The sequence below is a fragment of the Syngnathoides biaculeatus genome, chromosome 18 (assembly GCF_019802595.1).
Source record: "Syngnathoides biaculeatus isolate LvHL_M chromosome 18, ASM1980259v1, whole genome shotgun sequence".
NCBI lineage: Eukaryota > Metazoa > Chordata > Actinopteri > Syngnathiformes > Syngnathidae > Syngnathoides > Syngnathoides biaculeatus.
Window position 1 is genome coordinate 9,830,779 of NC_084657.1, and position 18,935 is coordinate 9,849,713.

At 39.9% G+C, this 18,935-nt stretch overlaps 1 protein-coding gene across 1 annotated transcript in view; it reads left to right on the forward strand.

Moving 5' to 3' along the window:
- Positions 1 to 18,935, forward strand: part of pcdh1a (protocadherin 1a) — a 72,574-nt gene that overhangs the window by 39,205 nt on the left and 14,434 nt on the right. Inside the window, exon 4 of the mRNA XM_061804390.1 lies at positions 11,624 to 11,843. Within this exon, the coding sequence (XP_061660374.1) occupies positions 11,624 to 11,843 (220 nt within the window). The remainder of the gene's footprint in view (positions 1 to 11,623; positions 11,844 to 18,935) is intronic.

Here is an 18,935-nt window from a genome sequence, read left to right on the forward strand (position 1 = left end):
ATTCATGCTAGATGCTTTTGCTTTGGGGCTTTGTCTAAAGCTCATTTTAAAAGACTCTGCCAAAAAATCATCAGAAGATTAATCACATCTGTCATCAATATCATACCATATCTGTATCAACTGGGTCTAGTCTACCCGCCTCACGGTATCAGAGCTTGAGACGGTCTGTGATCTGCTCGCATTTTTTTCCCCTGCATTTCAAAGCTTCCTTTATTATCCTCAAGGCAGTCCACTTAAATGTCTTTATATATTTATATATGTATTATATATATTTTTTGAGGGGGGGGGGTAAATGTGTCATAAATAGTATCTGTTGAGATGAGGCTGAGAATCAAGGGTAATATGGGGCACGGATCAAAATATGAGTGTTCATGAACTCCCTCAACACGACCGGGCGAAGCCGCCGTTGCATTTGGTGGGAAGCAGGGTAGTTGGATCCAAGAGGGGGAAATGATTTGAGGCAGTCACCGAGAAACGCATTTGCATGAAGACAGCGAGGCAGAGGGCTGGACTCCCTGTTTGTGTTCCATTGCTTTCCCGAGATGATTTCAGATGCAGTAGTTGGATTACAGAGCTCTCACTTCCAAAGGCCACAAACTAAACACACAAATCAGCTCACTCAAATGGCATAATCTCTTCATCTGATGATTGACATGTTTTTTTTTTTTCATGGCTTCTTCTTGAGTGTTGGATTTTTTAAAAACATATGCTCCTCCTGCATTGACTGGACGCTTGAAGCTAGAAATGGAAAAAGGTCATTGGGAATCTAATTAAGTATGATTTTATTTATTACAGCGACTTGATAACATCGAGGAGCGTGAGGGCTCCCTGTCTAGTTGCGTCAAAATAATTACACTGAGTGCAAGAGTGAGATGCATACGCACACACACAAGCACACACTTTTGAAATAATCCAACCCTTGGAATGTATTGCCAATCGGAATGCAGTCTAACAAATTTTGACAAGCAAGACCATAGAGGATGCTATTATTAGCACGGCATAAACATCGGCATTCACACGCGCTGAAAAACACTGACTCACATGCAGACAATATTAGAGGGGGGAAAAACAAAATTTTAAGCATGGTTGAAGGATTTTTATCCCTTCTCCCCAATCCAATTATATTCTAGTTCAAACAAAACGTAAGCGTCTGCATGCTTCTCATCCAGATGCTGCAGCAATAGATATTAACTCCGACGATGGGAACTTTGAGAGGCAATAAGGTATCCAGCAGGGAGAGGATATTGAGGATTAATTTCTCTCATGTCTGATTCTTTACAGCCCATTTTCTTCTTTGTTTTTAGCTCCCTCCTGGCATTATTACTCTTTCCATAGTCTGTGTAGAAGATTTATTTTTTTTTACAAAATATCAAAGGAAATTGAGTGATGTGTGAGCAAGAGGCTAACTGGCAATTTTCTACATAAGTAGACACTTCAGGTAAGTCCTTGAAGTGAGCCTTGTTGAAATTAGTTCAATATTAGTTGCTGACACGAACATGCTGATAAAGTGTATATGGGCCATGTATATAAATAATTGTTTTGGAATTAAGTAAGGTAACGGGGATATTTTTAAATCTAAATGAAGCCAAATGAAAGCATGGAGCTATTTTCACATGCAGCCTTCCACACGCTGTGGCCTGGGAGTTCCTCAAAATTCCAACTAAAACCAAAATTATGATACATTTGGAGTCATATTTCCTCAGTGGTTCATGCCGTTTTAGTGGGGCCGTTATCACGGAGGGTGGCCTCTATGATCACCTGCTCACTCTCCAAGCCCTCTTCGGTTTTCCTGCTTAAGTCGCTCTTTGATCAACACTTTTCCGTGCAGAATGAAGACGCGATAGTAATTTGGTCGAGCTCACGATTGCTGCGTTTCATCACCTCAAGTTCTTGCAAACGTTTTAACGTCTTCATGTTGGCATCTCTCTTTTCTCACCTTTGGATGTGCAGACGTTTTCATTCTAATATGTTGGATTATATGCATCCTGCCACATCATGGCCCATGTAAGCAAATGATCATTGTGTTTAGGTGTAATACCATTTAGATGCCAATCCCCCCTTGGAAATGAAACATAATAGTTGGAAAGCAAATATTTTTATAGGCTTCTGATTTCAAAACCGGTTGCCATCAGTGTGTTGTGTATACTGTATGCTGTTGTCATATATGAGGAAATCTTTCATTTTAAGTGGTTCAGACTTGTAGCGGACCTCCAATCGAAGTCATAACTGCACGGTGCCCCGTGACCAAAATGAGTTTGACAACCTGTTCAAAGGCTTTATGGCCATTTTAATCTATGCTTAGATGAAGGCAGTTTTTTCAAGTTGCAGTGAAATCTCCATTTCGTATTTAAAGACTAACTTTCTCAAATCTCTCTTTTCTCACCGATTCAACTGACAATGATGGTGTCACTCCATTGTATTTATTCTTTAAAAAGTAGCTTGGGTTGTGCTTTTCTATTCTTATACGGATGGCTCTGAGGTATGAACAATGCAGGTGTTCAAACTCTAAGCAGAACAAGCAAAACTTGCATTTATTCATCTTCATAACACCCCTCTTGTCTGACACAATAGCTTCGCACGTCATATCACCTTGGCAATCTGTCAACGTCTCTGGATTTTTCTGGCAGACAGTGACTTCTTGAGTTTCCTTTTGTCTCTGCATTTCTTTTCTTTTTTTTTTTACCTTCGCCATCTTGTCGTCCATTTTTCTGGTGTCTTACCTTTGTGTTTCTCTGTACTAAGTACTTATCCTTTTTTAGAATGTAGTGGCATGATGCCTTCAAACCTCAAGTAATGACTTTTCCTGTCCTTTGGGCTCAGATAAGCATAGTTGGTCCCTGCTGTTTCAGAAAATGAGGGTCACATAAAAACAGGGAATTCATTTTCTTTACCCTAAAACTAATCAAAATGTTAATCCTGTGCTTTTCCCAATTAAGTTTTCTCACTGATCCTTTTTACATTTTCCACAAGCTGACAGCACCCATCTCCCCTGACACCAAAGGATATTATATTTGTCTTCCATCTACCATCATCTCATTTCATTTTGTCAGAAGAAATCTAAATTCATTAATTTTTTGTGTTGTTAATTGCCTCTCGACGAAAATGCGTCTTCACTTAAATAGACCCGTCATCAGAATCCAATCTTGAGCAAGCCACGTTGGAACATACCATGCAGTGTAGTACTCTATAATGTGATCAATGCAATCAACATGACAAAAAAGAGGCAGAAAAGATGACTTACATTATGTATTTGATACATTAGATGCAACTATTGTAGGTATACATCACGTGGACTAGAGTTACAACCAGTAAAGATAGAAATAGACGGTATTGTTGAGTCATTTGTCGTAAAACGTTCAATTTAGTCAAATTATGCACAGTACTGCATGTTACTGTTACTATTGTGTTTGAGCAACTTTGTGAAAGTCCATCATGACATCATCTATTTATGTCAATATTAAACCTGATAACCCTCATTTTATAAACTTCTACTTTAAAATATGCGAGCAACAAGGCTGGAAAAGCAACATGAATCTTAAACCCATGTGTCAAATTCCGAAGCGAAGGCAACAGCATACTGAAAAGGATCTTGACACACAGTACTATCGCAACTAAGTTTAAAAATCAATAATTTTGCTTGGAAAAAAAAAAAGTTGATTTAAAGTGCAGAGGACTGTGTGTCAGTCAAAACAGATGGCGTTACTGGCAAACAACGTTTTTTATGGATTAATAACTGGCTTTTAATTGTTGCAGGGAAAATACCCCCCCCCCCCCCTTAAGCGCTTTTCAATGGATCTGAAATTGAATCTGGATTACGACTTCCTTTAAAACTGAACTAGCAGTTTTGGGAGGTTTGGGTGAATTGTCTGTGGCATGGTTGGGGCGGCGGCGGGTGCAGAATCATTACAAGATGATGGCCCGCAGCTCACAACAGTAAACCAAGCAGAATATTTTCGCCGCACTGGCTTGAAATGTGTTCCACAGTGAGACGTGTCCTTGTAATGGAGAATAGACATCCATAGCTCATCGCAGGACAGAGGGGCTGACGAAGAGGTTTTTGTCAAAGGGTGATGCATTCACGGCAGCACTCCCACATCCTGTCATATGGAATGGCGTGAACGCTCCGATTTGTCATTAGATGTGGCAGCTATATTCGCACTCGGTGGGTCCCGCTGCAGTAATACTTGATTTTACTGTAACAACATTATGGTATTTCAAGGCTAGTGCTTCCAGTGAAATTAAATTCCCTTTGGCGGGGAGTTAGTGGAAAACAAGCATTCCAGAATAGGTTGGTGGCACAGACAGTGAAGGATGTGAATTCAGTCTTGCCTATCAAGACCATTAGGGCTTGTGTGATTGTTTTTTAATGCTTTCACTCTGTCCCCCCTTTTTTTTTCCTCTCCATTAACAGTATGTGAACAAAGGGACTTCTGGTCTTTATCCACCTCCCTTTCCTCTTCCCCTGTCTGATCACTTCATCCTCCACCCAAACCCATGCTGACTCTCCTGCACTCTTCTCGCCTCCCCGCCTCTCGCTTATGTTCTTTCCCTCCCCCTCTGCAGCGTGTCCCCTAGTTTTCTGGTAGCTGTGTCTCTTTGATAATCCAAGACTCTTTGAAGACTCCAATTCCACACTGCTTGCCTCTGAGCTATTGCACCTAACAAAAAAAAAAAAAAACAAATGTGTGTTTGTGTGTGTGTGTGTAGTAGAAGGGATGTGAATGGAGAACATGATGGTGGATCTAAAAAATAAAAAACTAAAAAAACAGGATCGCATATGCATTTCTATCCTCAGTCTTTATGGGATTATACGCTTGCTGCATCCACTCGGGGTGGACTTCTTCATTGTCAACTACGTTGGTCAAACTCATTTTTACGGGGGCTTGGATCAATGATCCCAGCATACATTTAGTAAATCCCAGTGCAAGCGAACTACATATACATACAGTAGCTTTTTGTAACCTTTTTTGGTTTTACTTTGTTTTTTGAAGTTGGTGAAGAATGACATAAGATGCGTGCTGTTTGGATATACATCTAGATATGCCTTTCGGGCAAACTCACTTACATGCTTTTGTGCTTTTGCTAAATGTGAAGAAAAGAGAAATGCACAGTTTAAATTTGACAGGAATAATCATACCTCCTGAAATATTATCTTAGGAACCTTTGGTTTATGCACTGTCGGAAATAAGATGGAACAGCTTCTCCTGTATCCTGTGGATCTATACAAAATGCATTTATGTAGTCTTATGGCTGTCAGATGCTTCACAGATGTGCCGTAATTAGTTTGGGTGTTCTAGGATTGCGCTGTGGTCAAAAGGTATCATCGCTGATATATTTACTTCTGTCCGTTTCTCCTCCACTCTGAGTGGCAAGCCTTCTTTGACTTTTCAGCAGGTCTGGCCATTCTGTGCGACTCAGTTGCTATTTTCATCGTTGTTTCCTTCTCAATCTTTCGTTCCTCTTCCTCAATCTTCGTCTGTAGCCCTCCCTGTTTGACTCCATCATGCCGCCTCACTTTGGCACAGGAGCTTGCCACTGGGATTTTGAAGAAATTGAATTGAATTATGAAGGAATTTCTCTGCAGTACGATTGGCATCGCTCCCTGCACACAATATAACATCATTCTCATATCGCTCAGTGAGGGACGAATGAAAATAGGCCTTGCACCATTCTTTCTCTCATCCTTTTAAATTGAATTTTTCATATCATGGGGGGCACCGAGACATCCGTTGTTTCCTTTAACATGGGGAGGTAACCTATTTTATATCTGACTGGGACGTAACGATGATTCACTAGAAAATGGCTGGCTTCCAACTCTAGCACACAGTGGATATACTGCAACTGAACATGGATAAACAAGGCCACATATGTTTTCTCAAGTTTGAAACTGTTACAGATGAGTATACATACTTTTTTTTTTTTTTTTTTTTTTTTTTGCTGTAACACAGATAAGGGCCCTCTCCAGTGTAATTGCTCACAAACTTACACATCCACCTGTGTTATTGTGTGAAGTCATACAGACTCGAAATATTCAACTTGAAGGTTACATTTTATATTTAAAGAAAAAAAGGAACATGAGCGTCATTAAAAAAAAAATAAACATACCAGCATGATTCCATGTCTTGATGATGAGCCGCTTCGAAAGTTTAAATTGTCTTGTGGATCTTAAAAAGTGTACAGTAGAATTTAAATAGATGTTAGGATGGAATATACTTGTCTGTTCTATGTTTTGGGTAGATAAAAAGCTATATCTGGGGGAAGGGGGGTGGGGGATCATATAAGTATACCGCCTTAGATTTATGCCGGTTGCCCAAACTACTCTATTCTACTCGGCTGAATTTATATTTAACGCTAGAAAATCCAAACCAGGAAATGAAACTGAGCATTAGGATGCATGCTGTAGCAAGTGGTGTTTGCTGGAAAGAACATTTTTCCCAAGTTAGTGGTGTAAATGTTGTGCTTTCCTGGTTATTGGTGGTTGAGGTGTACAATGTGTACTTCCAGATATTTCACGCTGCTGACTATCTCCACAGCAGTCCACAGCAGACACAAGACATACAAATGCTAAGACTACCTCACCGACCACACTGCAGAAAGTAAAAAGGTGATGGAGTCGACGAAAAAAGCTTTAGCATCTGCATAAGTAGCGGCAGCTCCGTGCTGGCAATCAGTGAGGCTTGGCTGAGTGACAGGGCAGCTGACGGCAGAGTGGTGTCAGATAGCTCGGGGCTGAAAAGTTGGTGCAGTGGGAAACCAGTGCAGCAGTGGGGTCCGATGTCCCACTCGAGACCAGTAGTGCAAAAATCACCGGACGCAGTACACATTCGCCACTGTCACCAAAATGGCTTCTTTTAGAGGGTGGTCTGCAAATCTCCTCCTTGACACTGCACACAGCCCAGACTATAATTTACATGCAGTCAGATACCGCCATGAATATGATGTGGAAACAACACAGCTCGACACAAGGGATGCAATGGCACCATTTGGTACAATCTGCATGGTACAATATGGATTTACACAGTAAGCTCCGAAATATAATTTCGATTTTTCAAATATTTTCACTTGGAAAAGTTAGTGGCTAGTTACACTTTTCTTTAAACAAAAGACCTGCGTCAGAGGATTACTTCTTTGTAATTGAGCTCAAGGAAGAATCCATCAAGCTTAGCCCCATTCAGAAAGTTACATACACCTTTTTGGTTGTGTAATCTTTCAAACTGTTGGAAAGAATCATTAAGAAAAGATGACCTATTACATAAGATTTATAAGTGCATATATATTTTTTTATGACATATCTTATCTATAGAAAGGAGGATAAGAGACAAAAAATGACAGAATTTAAAGAATACTCTCACGCTATGGGTGAAGATACCTGTGTGGTCTTGTATATTCTATGGGAGTTACCTAGGTGTTTATGTATGATGGGAAAATGTAACAATTTACAATCATTCGTAAATATTTTTGTTTTTTTTAAATGCAACATAGGGTTGATGTGCGAAAAGTATATTACTGCTTGTCAGCACATGACTTTGACATGTATAACAATACATTGAAACGATGAATAGTTGCAGCCAGTATCTTTTGTGGCATCGTTGTGTAGTATAAATGTGCTTGTGGAAATCCAGAAGTCTGCATTGGCAATTTCTGCCACTGTGACCAGGAAAAAGAAAAAAAGAAAAAAGAAAAGTCTCGAAATGTTGTAGGAGCTCTGTGTAAGGGGCTGAGCATGATTGATTTTTATTATTACTTTCAAATGTGTGTTGGCCTCTGTGTAAGAACACCATCCTTATACGTGCTTTCGAATCAAGCAAGTGAACCGCTCTACCGCCACATCACCAACTTAAACCGAACCAAAATTTTAAGCAAGTATTGCAAAGGTCAATATGGTTATATTTGGTTGCAATAACTGCATCAGCCCAGTGACCGAACGTTTCTGGTGGCTGCGAAGCACAGAATCAGAATCAGATTTTAATGGCCAAATATGTAACAACACGCCCGTAGTCGGTGCCGCCCTGGTAAACCCTCCAGAAAATAAAAAAATTTGCCTCATTGTTGCATTACTTTTGAAGGCGAGTGTAGTTGTCATCATAAATGTTCCTTCTTTCAGTCTTTGTCCCATTGCTACCCACGATGCTGAAACAATCCCCCACTACCGCCTCCAGTCTCCCAGAATCCAATCCTTCTGCTTGTCCCCTCCAGCCAAAGTGTTGTCTTTGTCTGCCTGACCAACTCCCCGCTCCTGACCGGCCTCCCCTTCCAATCCTTCTGTCTTGCCACATCCCTGCAGCCCTGAGGCCTGGCAAAGGATTTGCGCTCAGTCTAAAAAGAGAATCTTATTCCCCATCTCGGCAGCCTTTGCTAGTTATCATACCCTAGAAACATGCTGGCTCTTTGCAGTGAAGCCTTGAGGATAAGTCTAAGTGAGAACCCATATTTGAACGACTAAATATTACGTTCACATTTAAATAATCACTGAGCCGTAGCATCATATTAAGAATGCGCCACTGAAAAATAACATATTACTGGGTCGACTGCATGTGATGTCTGATTAAAAAGCACAAAAACAACGATAGGAGACCGCATTTTGGGAAAATTATGGTAAATTGTCCGAGTAATGATAGTATGATTCTTCTGAAAGTGATATCTTTTTAAAACACTTGGCTCAGGCAACCTGAAATTTTGCTGAGAAAATGTTTCTGGTCAACCATACTGTGCAAATGGATCTATTTAATTAAATGAATACAAATGGTTTTTTGTTATGAGTCAATATGAACCTCAACACAATTTTCTCGATGTTGCACCATGCATACAAATCAGAAGGACTATAAGGAGTGATTGTCGGGTCAAGGATCATTCACTTCTATTTGGAAACACACCTTCGTTTCGACTGCTAACGGTGTTTTATATCGCATACTGTTTTTGATATATGGACGTAGCAACACTAGTTGCAGAAACATGTGATGCACACTAAAACTAAAAGAAGATGAAAGGTGACCTAGTATAAAACACGGAGAAAATAAAGTTGAGATAGCCAATGATGAACAGAAAACATTTTGAAGCCCTTGGACTAGATTAAGGACACAATTTTCATTGCACTTAGTGACCCTCGAAATTCCATATCTGGAATTTGCACTAAAAGAATGATGATTTGCGGGATTTCCAACGGGGGAAAAAGTGAATCACACGAGGGAAAGCAGAGACCAGTAGTATCGATCCAGGGTGACGTGTCCCGCCGAGCCAGACCTGTTCTGCTGTCTCATTGCTTTCCTGACTTTTACAAGTGATGCTCATGCGGGGGTGGGGAGTTCAATTACACGTGCATTGTACAGAGTCATCTTTCTGTTGTCGATGGGCGGTAGATCGGCATTAGTAATCTGATATTCAGAAGACAGAATTTAATGGTCCCCTAACTGTATTTACAATCCATTTAATTTGATAAAGGGTGTGATCTTGAATGATTTATTATTTGCCGCACCCATTCCTCTTCGAGGCATTGATTTCAAGATTCCATCGGTACTTGCATTCATGCACTCGGTCTTTTATTTTTTCATCAAATCTCGCCAGCATGTAACTAGGAAACAGTGACTGTCACAAAGTATAGTTATGATACTCCTTCACATTCCTATTTTCCAAGCGGGGAGACCTTAAGGATTAATTTTCCGCTAAATCACAGCCTTTTCTGCTTTGTTTGACTTCAAAATCTCTGGAAAAGTATGTTAATTTGGGGCTTTATGGACATTGAAAATATACACACAAAAATAAATGGATGTAAAACTGATAATAATCCAAGAATTGATGCTGAATCAGTAAACAAGAGAATTGAACAATAGATACACGTCATAATGTTGAAAATATTATATCCCAGTAAAAATCATTGAGTTTTGGGTAAGGTAGTTCTGTCTCAAGCAAATGCAGAAGCAAAGCAAGGCAAATTTATTATTATACGCATTTCAAACACGAGGGATCGCAATGTGCTTTACATGATTAAAAGGATTTGAATACAGAGACAAACCGTTTAAATGGGGGGAAAAAACAAAAAAAGACAACAAAATACAATATACTGGAAAAAAAAATAGAAGTACAATTAAAAACGTCCATCCATTCTCTTTGCCGCTTACCCTCACAAGGGTCGCGGGGAGTGCTGGAGCCTATCCAGCTGTCAACGGGCAGGAGGCGGGGTACACCCTGAACTGGTTGCCAGTCAAATCGCAACAATTAAAAACAGCAGAACACAAATGAAATTCAATGAATCGGAAGAAGTGAAAGCTGCCAAGTTAGCAATTTAGCAACTTTTCAGATCCTTCAGGGGAGTATTTTTCATAAAAGCAATTAGCGACCACTCTAGCCGCTTTCTGTTGCTAATGGTGATGATGGGAGATTTTGAGACTCCTTCCAAGAAGGAGATGCTCACCCCTTAGCATCCAGTCTTGAAATGACTCACGCTTATGCAAAGAGCAACACTCTCTAATTTAACGAAAACTCGCCCATACAGACAGCCCCCATAAATATTTGATTGAATATTTACTTTTGAAGGCAGCACTTCATCAGCCGCCGAATTATATTTTGTCAATTTGTGCTCGGCTCCGCGCTGCCGCTAAAATCCCCCTTCCTGCGTTTAGAACCTAGCTTAATATTTGCAGAAGTGCCGATTGTCTGACGTGAACAATGGTAACGCTGTTCTTAGGCATACTGTTTGTCCAAACACTGCAGCTCTGCTTACATTTCGGCCTGCCATTAAAAATGCTTACATGTAGTCTGCTGACCGTACTCCAACCGCGGCTTGAGAGTGGCAAATTTTTGTTTCTACTTTACATATTATCGTCCTAACTGTGGAGAATATAGTCATGAGACTCACCTGAAATAAAAAATAAAACAAATCTATGAAAAAAGGGATGTGGTCAACGTGCAATGTTGGGAGAGGTTTTGGGAATAGATATTAAGTCACTGACTGATCCGTTTATGTCACAAAACTTTACCTGGTGTATTGTGAAGCAAGGAAGGTCTGGTTAGTGTTAGTTGACTATTGAAAATGGAAAAATTATTAATTTCACAGCACATTTAAATACTAAGACATTTACATGCCATGTGGTATTTTCTGTTTAATAATGTAATGCTCGTTCCAATTATCTCAATTTCTACTCCTGTGTCCATACACTATAAGAGATGGTGTCCTTTCATATACTGTTGCAATCTTTTTAAAAAAAAAAAAATAAATAAAAAAGCAAAATTCCTGAGAGAGAAACATTCAATAACATTCCCAAATAAATCATTTGGTCAAAGGTATCAGGACACACTCCTTTAGTTTGCTAAATTAACTAATCTATCACAAGTGAGAACGTACGGTTGTCACCTCGGAAACCTTGCAGAAAGGCTTCTCAGAACAATATGAGTCGATATAGCTGTCAAGGGGACAACAACTTGATATTATCTTCCATTTTCAGATCCTGTATGTGCAACAGCAAGGTGTACCAATACTTTTCACTATACAGTGGATTTCATCTGTTACCGCACGCGTCCAACCTGTTGTTTCTCTCAGTGGAGCCCACAAACAAAAGTATAAGCGTAGCTGTGAAAAAAAACCCAAAAAGATCACGTGTCTACGTACTGTATGTCTCTGTTTATTCAGCATCCCCATCGGCGAGTGACCTTCTCCACCACCAACCCTGTGCAGGACCTGCAAGATTCCTCTCAGCACAGTTACTATGACAGCGGCTTGGAAGAATCAGAGACACCCAGCAGCAAGTCATCGTCCGGCCCTCGCATTGGACCCTTGACCCTGCCTGAAGACCACTATGAGCGGACCACTCCAGATGGCAGTATCGGAGAGAGTGAGCACCCCGAAAACGGTACATTGATATCACCTCTTTTCATCCTTTCGCCTATGAATATGTATTTAAATGTAAATGGCTCTATTAGGGGTTTTGCCTTTGTATGTTTGGAGTCATTTGCGCCAGGTTTTGTTTTTGGCAAATTGAAGTGAGTTGAAATGTTGTGACAACAGTCAATGATCAGTTGGCACGTTTATCGAAGATTTGCATTATTTTTTTTTTAGCCCTTTCCCAACTGTTGTGGCACTCGTGTAGGTGAACCCTTGTTTGAACATGGTATCAAATCTGGAGTTGACAGGGTCTTTGTCCCCTTCATCAACAGGTCAGCAATACTTAATGACCCTCTTTCACAAAAGTGCTAATTAATAAGCCATCTCACGGAACATTATCCCTTTACATAAATTCAAACCGTGACATCTGACAACACTGGGGTTGCAAAAAGTAGCCTCTCTGCTTTTTGGACCCAAACTCTACATTTGTCCTTCAAACAGGAAACTGTTTGGTCTCAGCATCATTATCAGTCAAGCTTAAAAAGAAAGTCACAGCCAAAGCATTAAGTGTGTGAAATGTCATTTCAAAATAATGAATAAATATCCATGGTCTTAACCTACTCCAAATTCCCCGAAACACATAGACATGTCTTTTTTTTTTTTCAATAGGTACAGTAGCGTTTACATTGGATCACCTCTCCAGAACAGCCATTCTGACATTTCCGACAAGTCGTAGTTTCTAGCCACTCACTTAGGCCATTTTCCATCTTTCATTTTAATTTATGATAATGTTTAGTTTTATCTTAAAATCATGGTTGGCACTGCTTTTGATGCTTACACTTATGATATTTTCTTTAATGTTGAAACAAGAACTAGAGAAAAACAAGAGAATTACATTTAGACTGACCAAACAAATTGTGAATGCATTTTGGTCAATTTTGGACATACCACAAACAGGCCAAATATTTTAGGCAGACTTAAGACATTTTAAAGGCAATTAAGCCCCCACAATCCAACCTAGCAATGCCACTGATACTCTTCTTTATTGTCAGTTATAAAAGATTTAGCTCCACCTTGGGTAAAATGAACATCTGTGCAGCGTATGGCCGCTATTTGCAGGGGATAGGGATTGTGCCGGACCACTGCTTTCTAAATTCAGTGGATGATAAATCAGATGATTGGTACTCATTGCATGAGAAATATAAACAAATATTTACCAACTCACCCCCCCCCCCAAAAAAAAAATAAAATAAATAAATCGTTCAATAAGTAGAGATATCAATTTTGGGGGTTTAGTTCTCCCAGAAAAACTAAAATAATGAAAAATCTAAAGAAAAGAAAACTGAACAAAAATGAACTTTCCTTTTTTGAAAATTGTAAAAAAAAAATAATAAATAAACAAATGCATAAATTCCACAAATAGGTGAATCCATGACTACCTAACTGCAAATATTCTGCTGTCCTTGTTACCCAAGGCAACATGAATTCCTTGGATTATCCCACAATCGGTTATTTTGCAATGGCAAATTTGCATTACCTTAGATTAATGAACCCTCCTAAATAAGAAAATAAAACTTTCCAAAAGTTAAATTCAACTGACACATCTACACTTGGTGTTTTCAGTCTGTTGATATATTTCCATATGATCTCCCTTTTTTTTTTTTTTTTTTTTTTTTTAGTTTCTATTTCTGCTCCTGTTTTGCCCATCTGCAGAATGCAGGTTTTCGTCAGACAGGGTAGTCTTTGTTGTCAGCAGCAGGAGAGCCTGACTGTGAATGGAGATGGAGCCGTTACAGAATGAAAAGATGCCACAAGATGTAGGAGATGTTAGAATGTGACAGGAAGTGGGGACAAAGAGTCTCTGACATGCAAACCCATAGGGCACGCACATAGGATAGGGAGATGTGACGATGCACTGCTAACCAAGGATAGACCTAATTAAAATGTGATTCCCACTTCAGGGAGATAACCCAGAGCCCAGATAAAAGGAAGGTTTAGACAGAAAATCAAAAGAGACAGCTGAAATGCTCCCCAGCTCCACCTGCATAGTGACATGAAGTTTTTTTCAAGGATTTGAGTGACAGAGTGACAGGCTGCACTGGTGCAGGGATGTGTTCATCACTGTAGAGATGACTGGCAGGCATAAAATGAGGCGGGGCGCATGATGTGTCACTCTATTAAAGTTAAATCAAAGGGAGTATGAACCCCAGACTTTCTCCCTTTGCATTTCTGAGCCCTACTAATATTCACAGCAGACTCTAACAGTAGGAAGTATATTTATGGAGAGTGCCTATGGCCAATATTAACGAGTGATATGTGATGCATATGTGTGGCATTAGTCAGAGGTTAAAACAAATTGGGTCTGGCAATTTCAGAGAATTTTCATTAAAAAACGTCAGCGTCTGGTTCACTCCTCCTTGAACTGTCACCATAATGTGATGCAAGGAGCTAAGTTGGCAAAGATTTTTATACCCACGGTAAAGTCGCCCAGAGCAAACAGGTTGGATGTGAGGGACCAAACAAAACACAGCTCAGAAAGCTCCGTGATGAAAAACAAATGGATTACCTTTTCCCTAATTTGGATGCTGGTCACTGGGGCTGCCTTCTGGAGCCTCGCCTGGAGGAGTGACATGATGGCGAGAATCTGCACCCATGAGGTCCCAGCTGACCACAGCATGAGGACTCAACAGGTGTCCCGCTTTCCATGACCTCATCACCTGTAGGTGAGAAGGCACAGACCTTGGAGGTCTGAACCCCAGCTTCAGAAGCTGGCACTCTTGACTTTGGAACTTCCCCTCTGTGGCATAGAATAAACCAGAACCGCTGTGTGGGTTCAAGAGGTTTTGCCTATATGTAGTCAGATTTGTCTCTACTCACCACTTGGGCTGTAGGACCAGTCCTCCTGAGAGTGCTTTGACTCTTTTCCACTCTGAAGTTGCCGCTGGTGAGAGGCACCGAGCAGAGCATATTTATCATGCCAAAGTTTGGTGCCCGCATGTTGGGATCATCCCAGAGAGAAGGAGGGTAGCCTTTCTCTGCCTTCAGGAGGGGAGGATGCGTCTTGTCAGTGACCATAGATTTTAGAGCTAATATATATTTGAGTATCCTCCATCGAAAACCAGCTCAGAGCAACTCAGCAACTTCCATGATCACATGAGCAATGACAGTAAGACCTGGAAGGTCATGATTAACATTTAGGCTGGTGAGGGGTTAGTCCGATGAGAACGTCTTGCAATGGCTCAAAGGAAACTCTGGTTTACCAAGTAGCGTATCAAGCGTGGGTCTCAGCATGTCAGCTCTCATCAAAAATCAAGATATCACTGTCGTTCTTTCTATTCTTTTAGAGCGGGGTTTATTTACATAAGGGGGAGGATGTTGTCTCACCACACACCCGAATCGGCAAATCATTTTGATTGCATTGCTACTTTATGGTAATGAACTCTCATCATAATCATTGTGCTCAGTAATTCTGTTTAAACAACTTACTTCGAACACCGTGAAACATCCAATCTTGTATATCTGGTTGTTCTCAAGGAGAATGGTTTGTCCGTGATTGATTCCCCAACCCCCCATCTTTAAATCCACTATCAAGACAGTGGATATTGATCTATGGACAAATACTTTGTTATTGCCTGCCAGTCATTATGGCCAGGATTACTATAATACGCACTGCATGTCATGTTTGTGAGGAAGAAAAAAACTATACAGCTCTGAGCTGTACTTGTGATTATGCAGTTCACCTAAGCTACTATCAGCCACCTTTAATTAGTTTCATCCCAGTGTTTCGCTACCTGGCATTCTTTGAACAAGCCAGCTAGATGTGACCAAATGATACGATTGATGTTGAACAGACCATTCAGTGCCCTTTGAGTAGCTAGTGTAAGCGGTTAACAGATGTGTCTTAGATGCTGCACACAACAAAGACGCATTTTTATTCAAATAAGTTCACATTTTCACTTAAAATGAGAGCAAGCCACTCATCTTCATGATTTTTTAGCAAGAGAAAACAGCTTCTAATTTAGAGGGAGACTTTTTCCATTTTTTTTTATTTTAAACTTCTGATGTTTTCCAACTAGTCTCAAAAATTAAATTTGCTACTCGGAAGCTGAATCCTATGCATGACCCATAACTGACCTTGCTCAGTTATTGGGGCAATACTTTGATCACCAATTTTTGTCATGCCTACATAAAGTAAGGATGTAACAACTCTTCTGTTGATAATTGGCCACATTGTCTTGTTATAAGTACCTTTGTACAAGAGATTAATAATGTCCACAGATGGAGGAATTTTGATATGGACGCTTGCCTTGCGTGTGGTCTCACTGTCTGTTCCTCTGTACCAACTCACTGCCATGTGGGATACCAAGTAGGGTGAGATTAAATGGAATGAATGTCATTTGCATGATAATGAGGTTCCTTAGAAATGCTGTCTGATTTTTCAGTTTTAGTCATCTCAGAAGATGCATGTAGCGTCAAATGTTTGTTCCCTTTAAAATCCTGTTGTGAATTTTCTTCTGTTTTTAATGGCTACCAGAGCAGTATCATGCAGCAATCAACCTTTTCAGCGTTCATTGCTTCGTGTCACCCTGGTAAAATAATATTGTGATCGGTGTAATATAAGGAGCAGAGCATGTGAGCGTCTTCAATAGTTCTCGAGGAAGACAATGTGCTGGGAGAGAATGTCTCATGAATGGGGCTTTTTGTCCTGTGAGTCAAATCTTGGGTCCCTGTCTTGTGCCATAATATCACACTAATACACCGGTGCAGGTGTCCTCGAACAGGTGTTCTGTCTTTTTTTTTTTCTATCTTAAAATGGACTTTGTCGATAACAACTGCTGGATCGGCTACCATAAAGCACTAGTCATGAGACTTTGTCGTTTTGTTTTTGTTTTTTTGGGGGTAAAAGCCCCATGAAATGATCCCCTGCGGCGAGTTGTCTTAAGAGTACGACTATAATTCTGAGATCGTTCGTGCACACACATTGTGCTGACGCTGTTTGTAATTTTATTTCAGAGCAAATAGGTCACTGGAAGAGCCTAACTGGAGCAGAATTAAACTTTCTATCCTGGATTAGGCGAGACAATGGTTGATCATCATCCTAGTTTACCAGGGGCCTTCAGGAACATTGCATCTGGATCTTAAATGGAACCAATGTGTCAAGTTATGACAATATTCTGAATTTAAATATCTTCACTTGAGTGATTAGCATAAAATATGACTACATACTGAAAATTTGGTCCTGGCAGCAGATAAAGCTAATTGGATTAAAAAGGGCAAATGTTTGAATGAGGTATTGTGATACAAAGGGTTAGGGTAAGATAAACTGAAGCAAATTATGAAATTGGCTGATTTTAAATATGAACTGACATCAATTAGAGTGGCAGAGATTACAGCCAGTTGTGAAATCAAGAAGGAAGCAGAATAGAAACCCCATTATCCCAATAAATCTACCCCTACCAACTCCATTGCACCTTTTGTGCATTAGTGATTTCTCTGTAGTTTCATCATTATGGCTTGCTGACATGAAGAACAATAGCAATGTGATATATGTACACACACACAGAGACACACACACATTTTATATATATATATATATATATATATATACACACATTTTTTTTATTTTATTTTTGTCATAAAAACACTGAAAAGCTATGTTGGCAACTATGGTAAAAATATCTCTGATAACATTTGAAGATATTGTTTGAGCAATGACAGAGAAGGTATTTAAGAAATGCACACTATAATTTATCAAGATATTTCTGCAATGTTCAGAGTCAGTTATAGCACCTTCACTTACAGTAAATGTGTCTTAACAATGGCTTTATCAACATGTTAATAACCTAAAGTGATGAAAACCATTATTAGAGTGCTGACAAAACAAAAAACAAAAGCAAATTATAAAATAAAATGAGTCATTGGGCTCCATTTGGTTTTAACACCACAGTGCTGGTCAACACTTCGAGGTTATGCACTGAATGGCCACGGTGCCTTAATCAGTACCCCTAAGCTTTAGATGTACTCATGTGTTACTGTAACAAATATGGATGGCTTGCTTTATTTTGGGGTGAATTCTTTTTACATTATCGTGTCAACTCTCAGCACATTCATGAGAAACAGTGTGCTGAAGCATCAGGTTTAAAATTGGTAGAGTGTTTAGAACTTGGCTGGAAAGTAAACATTTGATGAGGCACCATGACTATAGTCCTGCTACATGATGCATGAAGAGAGCTTTTCTAAGTATCCCTGACATCTCTTGTGGTTATCAGAGTGGTCCTTGATGCTATGCATCTCCTGGTAAACTTCCGAGAGTGTGGCTTTAAACTTTAAGGATGATTTTAGCCTCTTTGCCCTCTCAGGGTGCAGTCTTTTTTAGCTATCATCGAATGTGTGATTTGCAGATGAAGTAGAGCACTATGTTTCTTGGCGGCAATGCTCGTGGAGGGCCAGACCCTCTTCGACCTCAGTTTGTCAAGCAGTTTGGGCAAGTGTTATTGGTAGAGCCCTGAAGTGTCATCCCGCTGCACTGTGCTGTCGGCGACCAAGAGTTGCTGAAACTCGTTCTCGCTCGTGTTCTGACCCTTAATGATGGATGGAACCTGAGGGATTGGATTGACACCGTTTCCCTGTGACATGAATTCCTTGATTTACAGAAGAATGGAATGCAGTGTCTTTTAGAAGCTCTCATAGTCAAATGAGGATATTGTACTTCAAGGGCCATCCATATTCCGTGACTATACACAGTGCCAAATGTAATGCAATGCAGCAGTACATTCTTGTGCATTTCTTTCCAGATGAAAATAAAATCCCAGTGAAAGCATCAGTTCCCAATTTACAATATACTGTTACTCATTAGTTAACATGGCTCAATCAATAGAGGAAATGACCTAAATTTGTCCGACAAAGCTTTTGTTGAAAGCATGTTACCTTATGTTGTGAGTAAGGTACTATAACATTTGTTTTACTTTGCAGTTTGTGTGTTTTTTTAACAGTGTCAAATCTCACTCGGTAATCCTTTGTCTGTCATTTGAAACTTCTGTCTGCATACTTTTACACATGAGCTCTCCCTGAAGAGCTCTTGTTCTGCAACAATCCTGACAGAAATTTTCTATAATGAGAC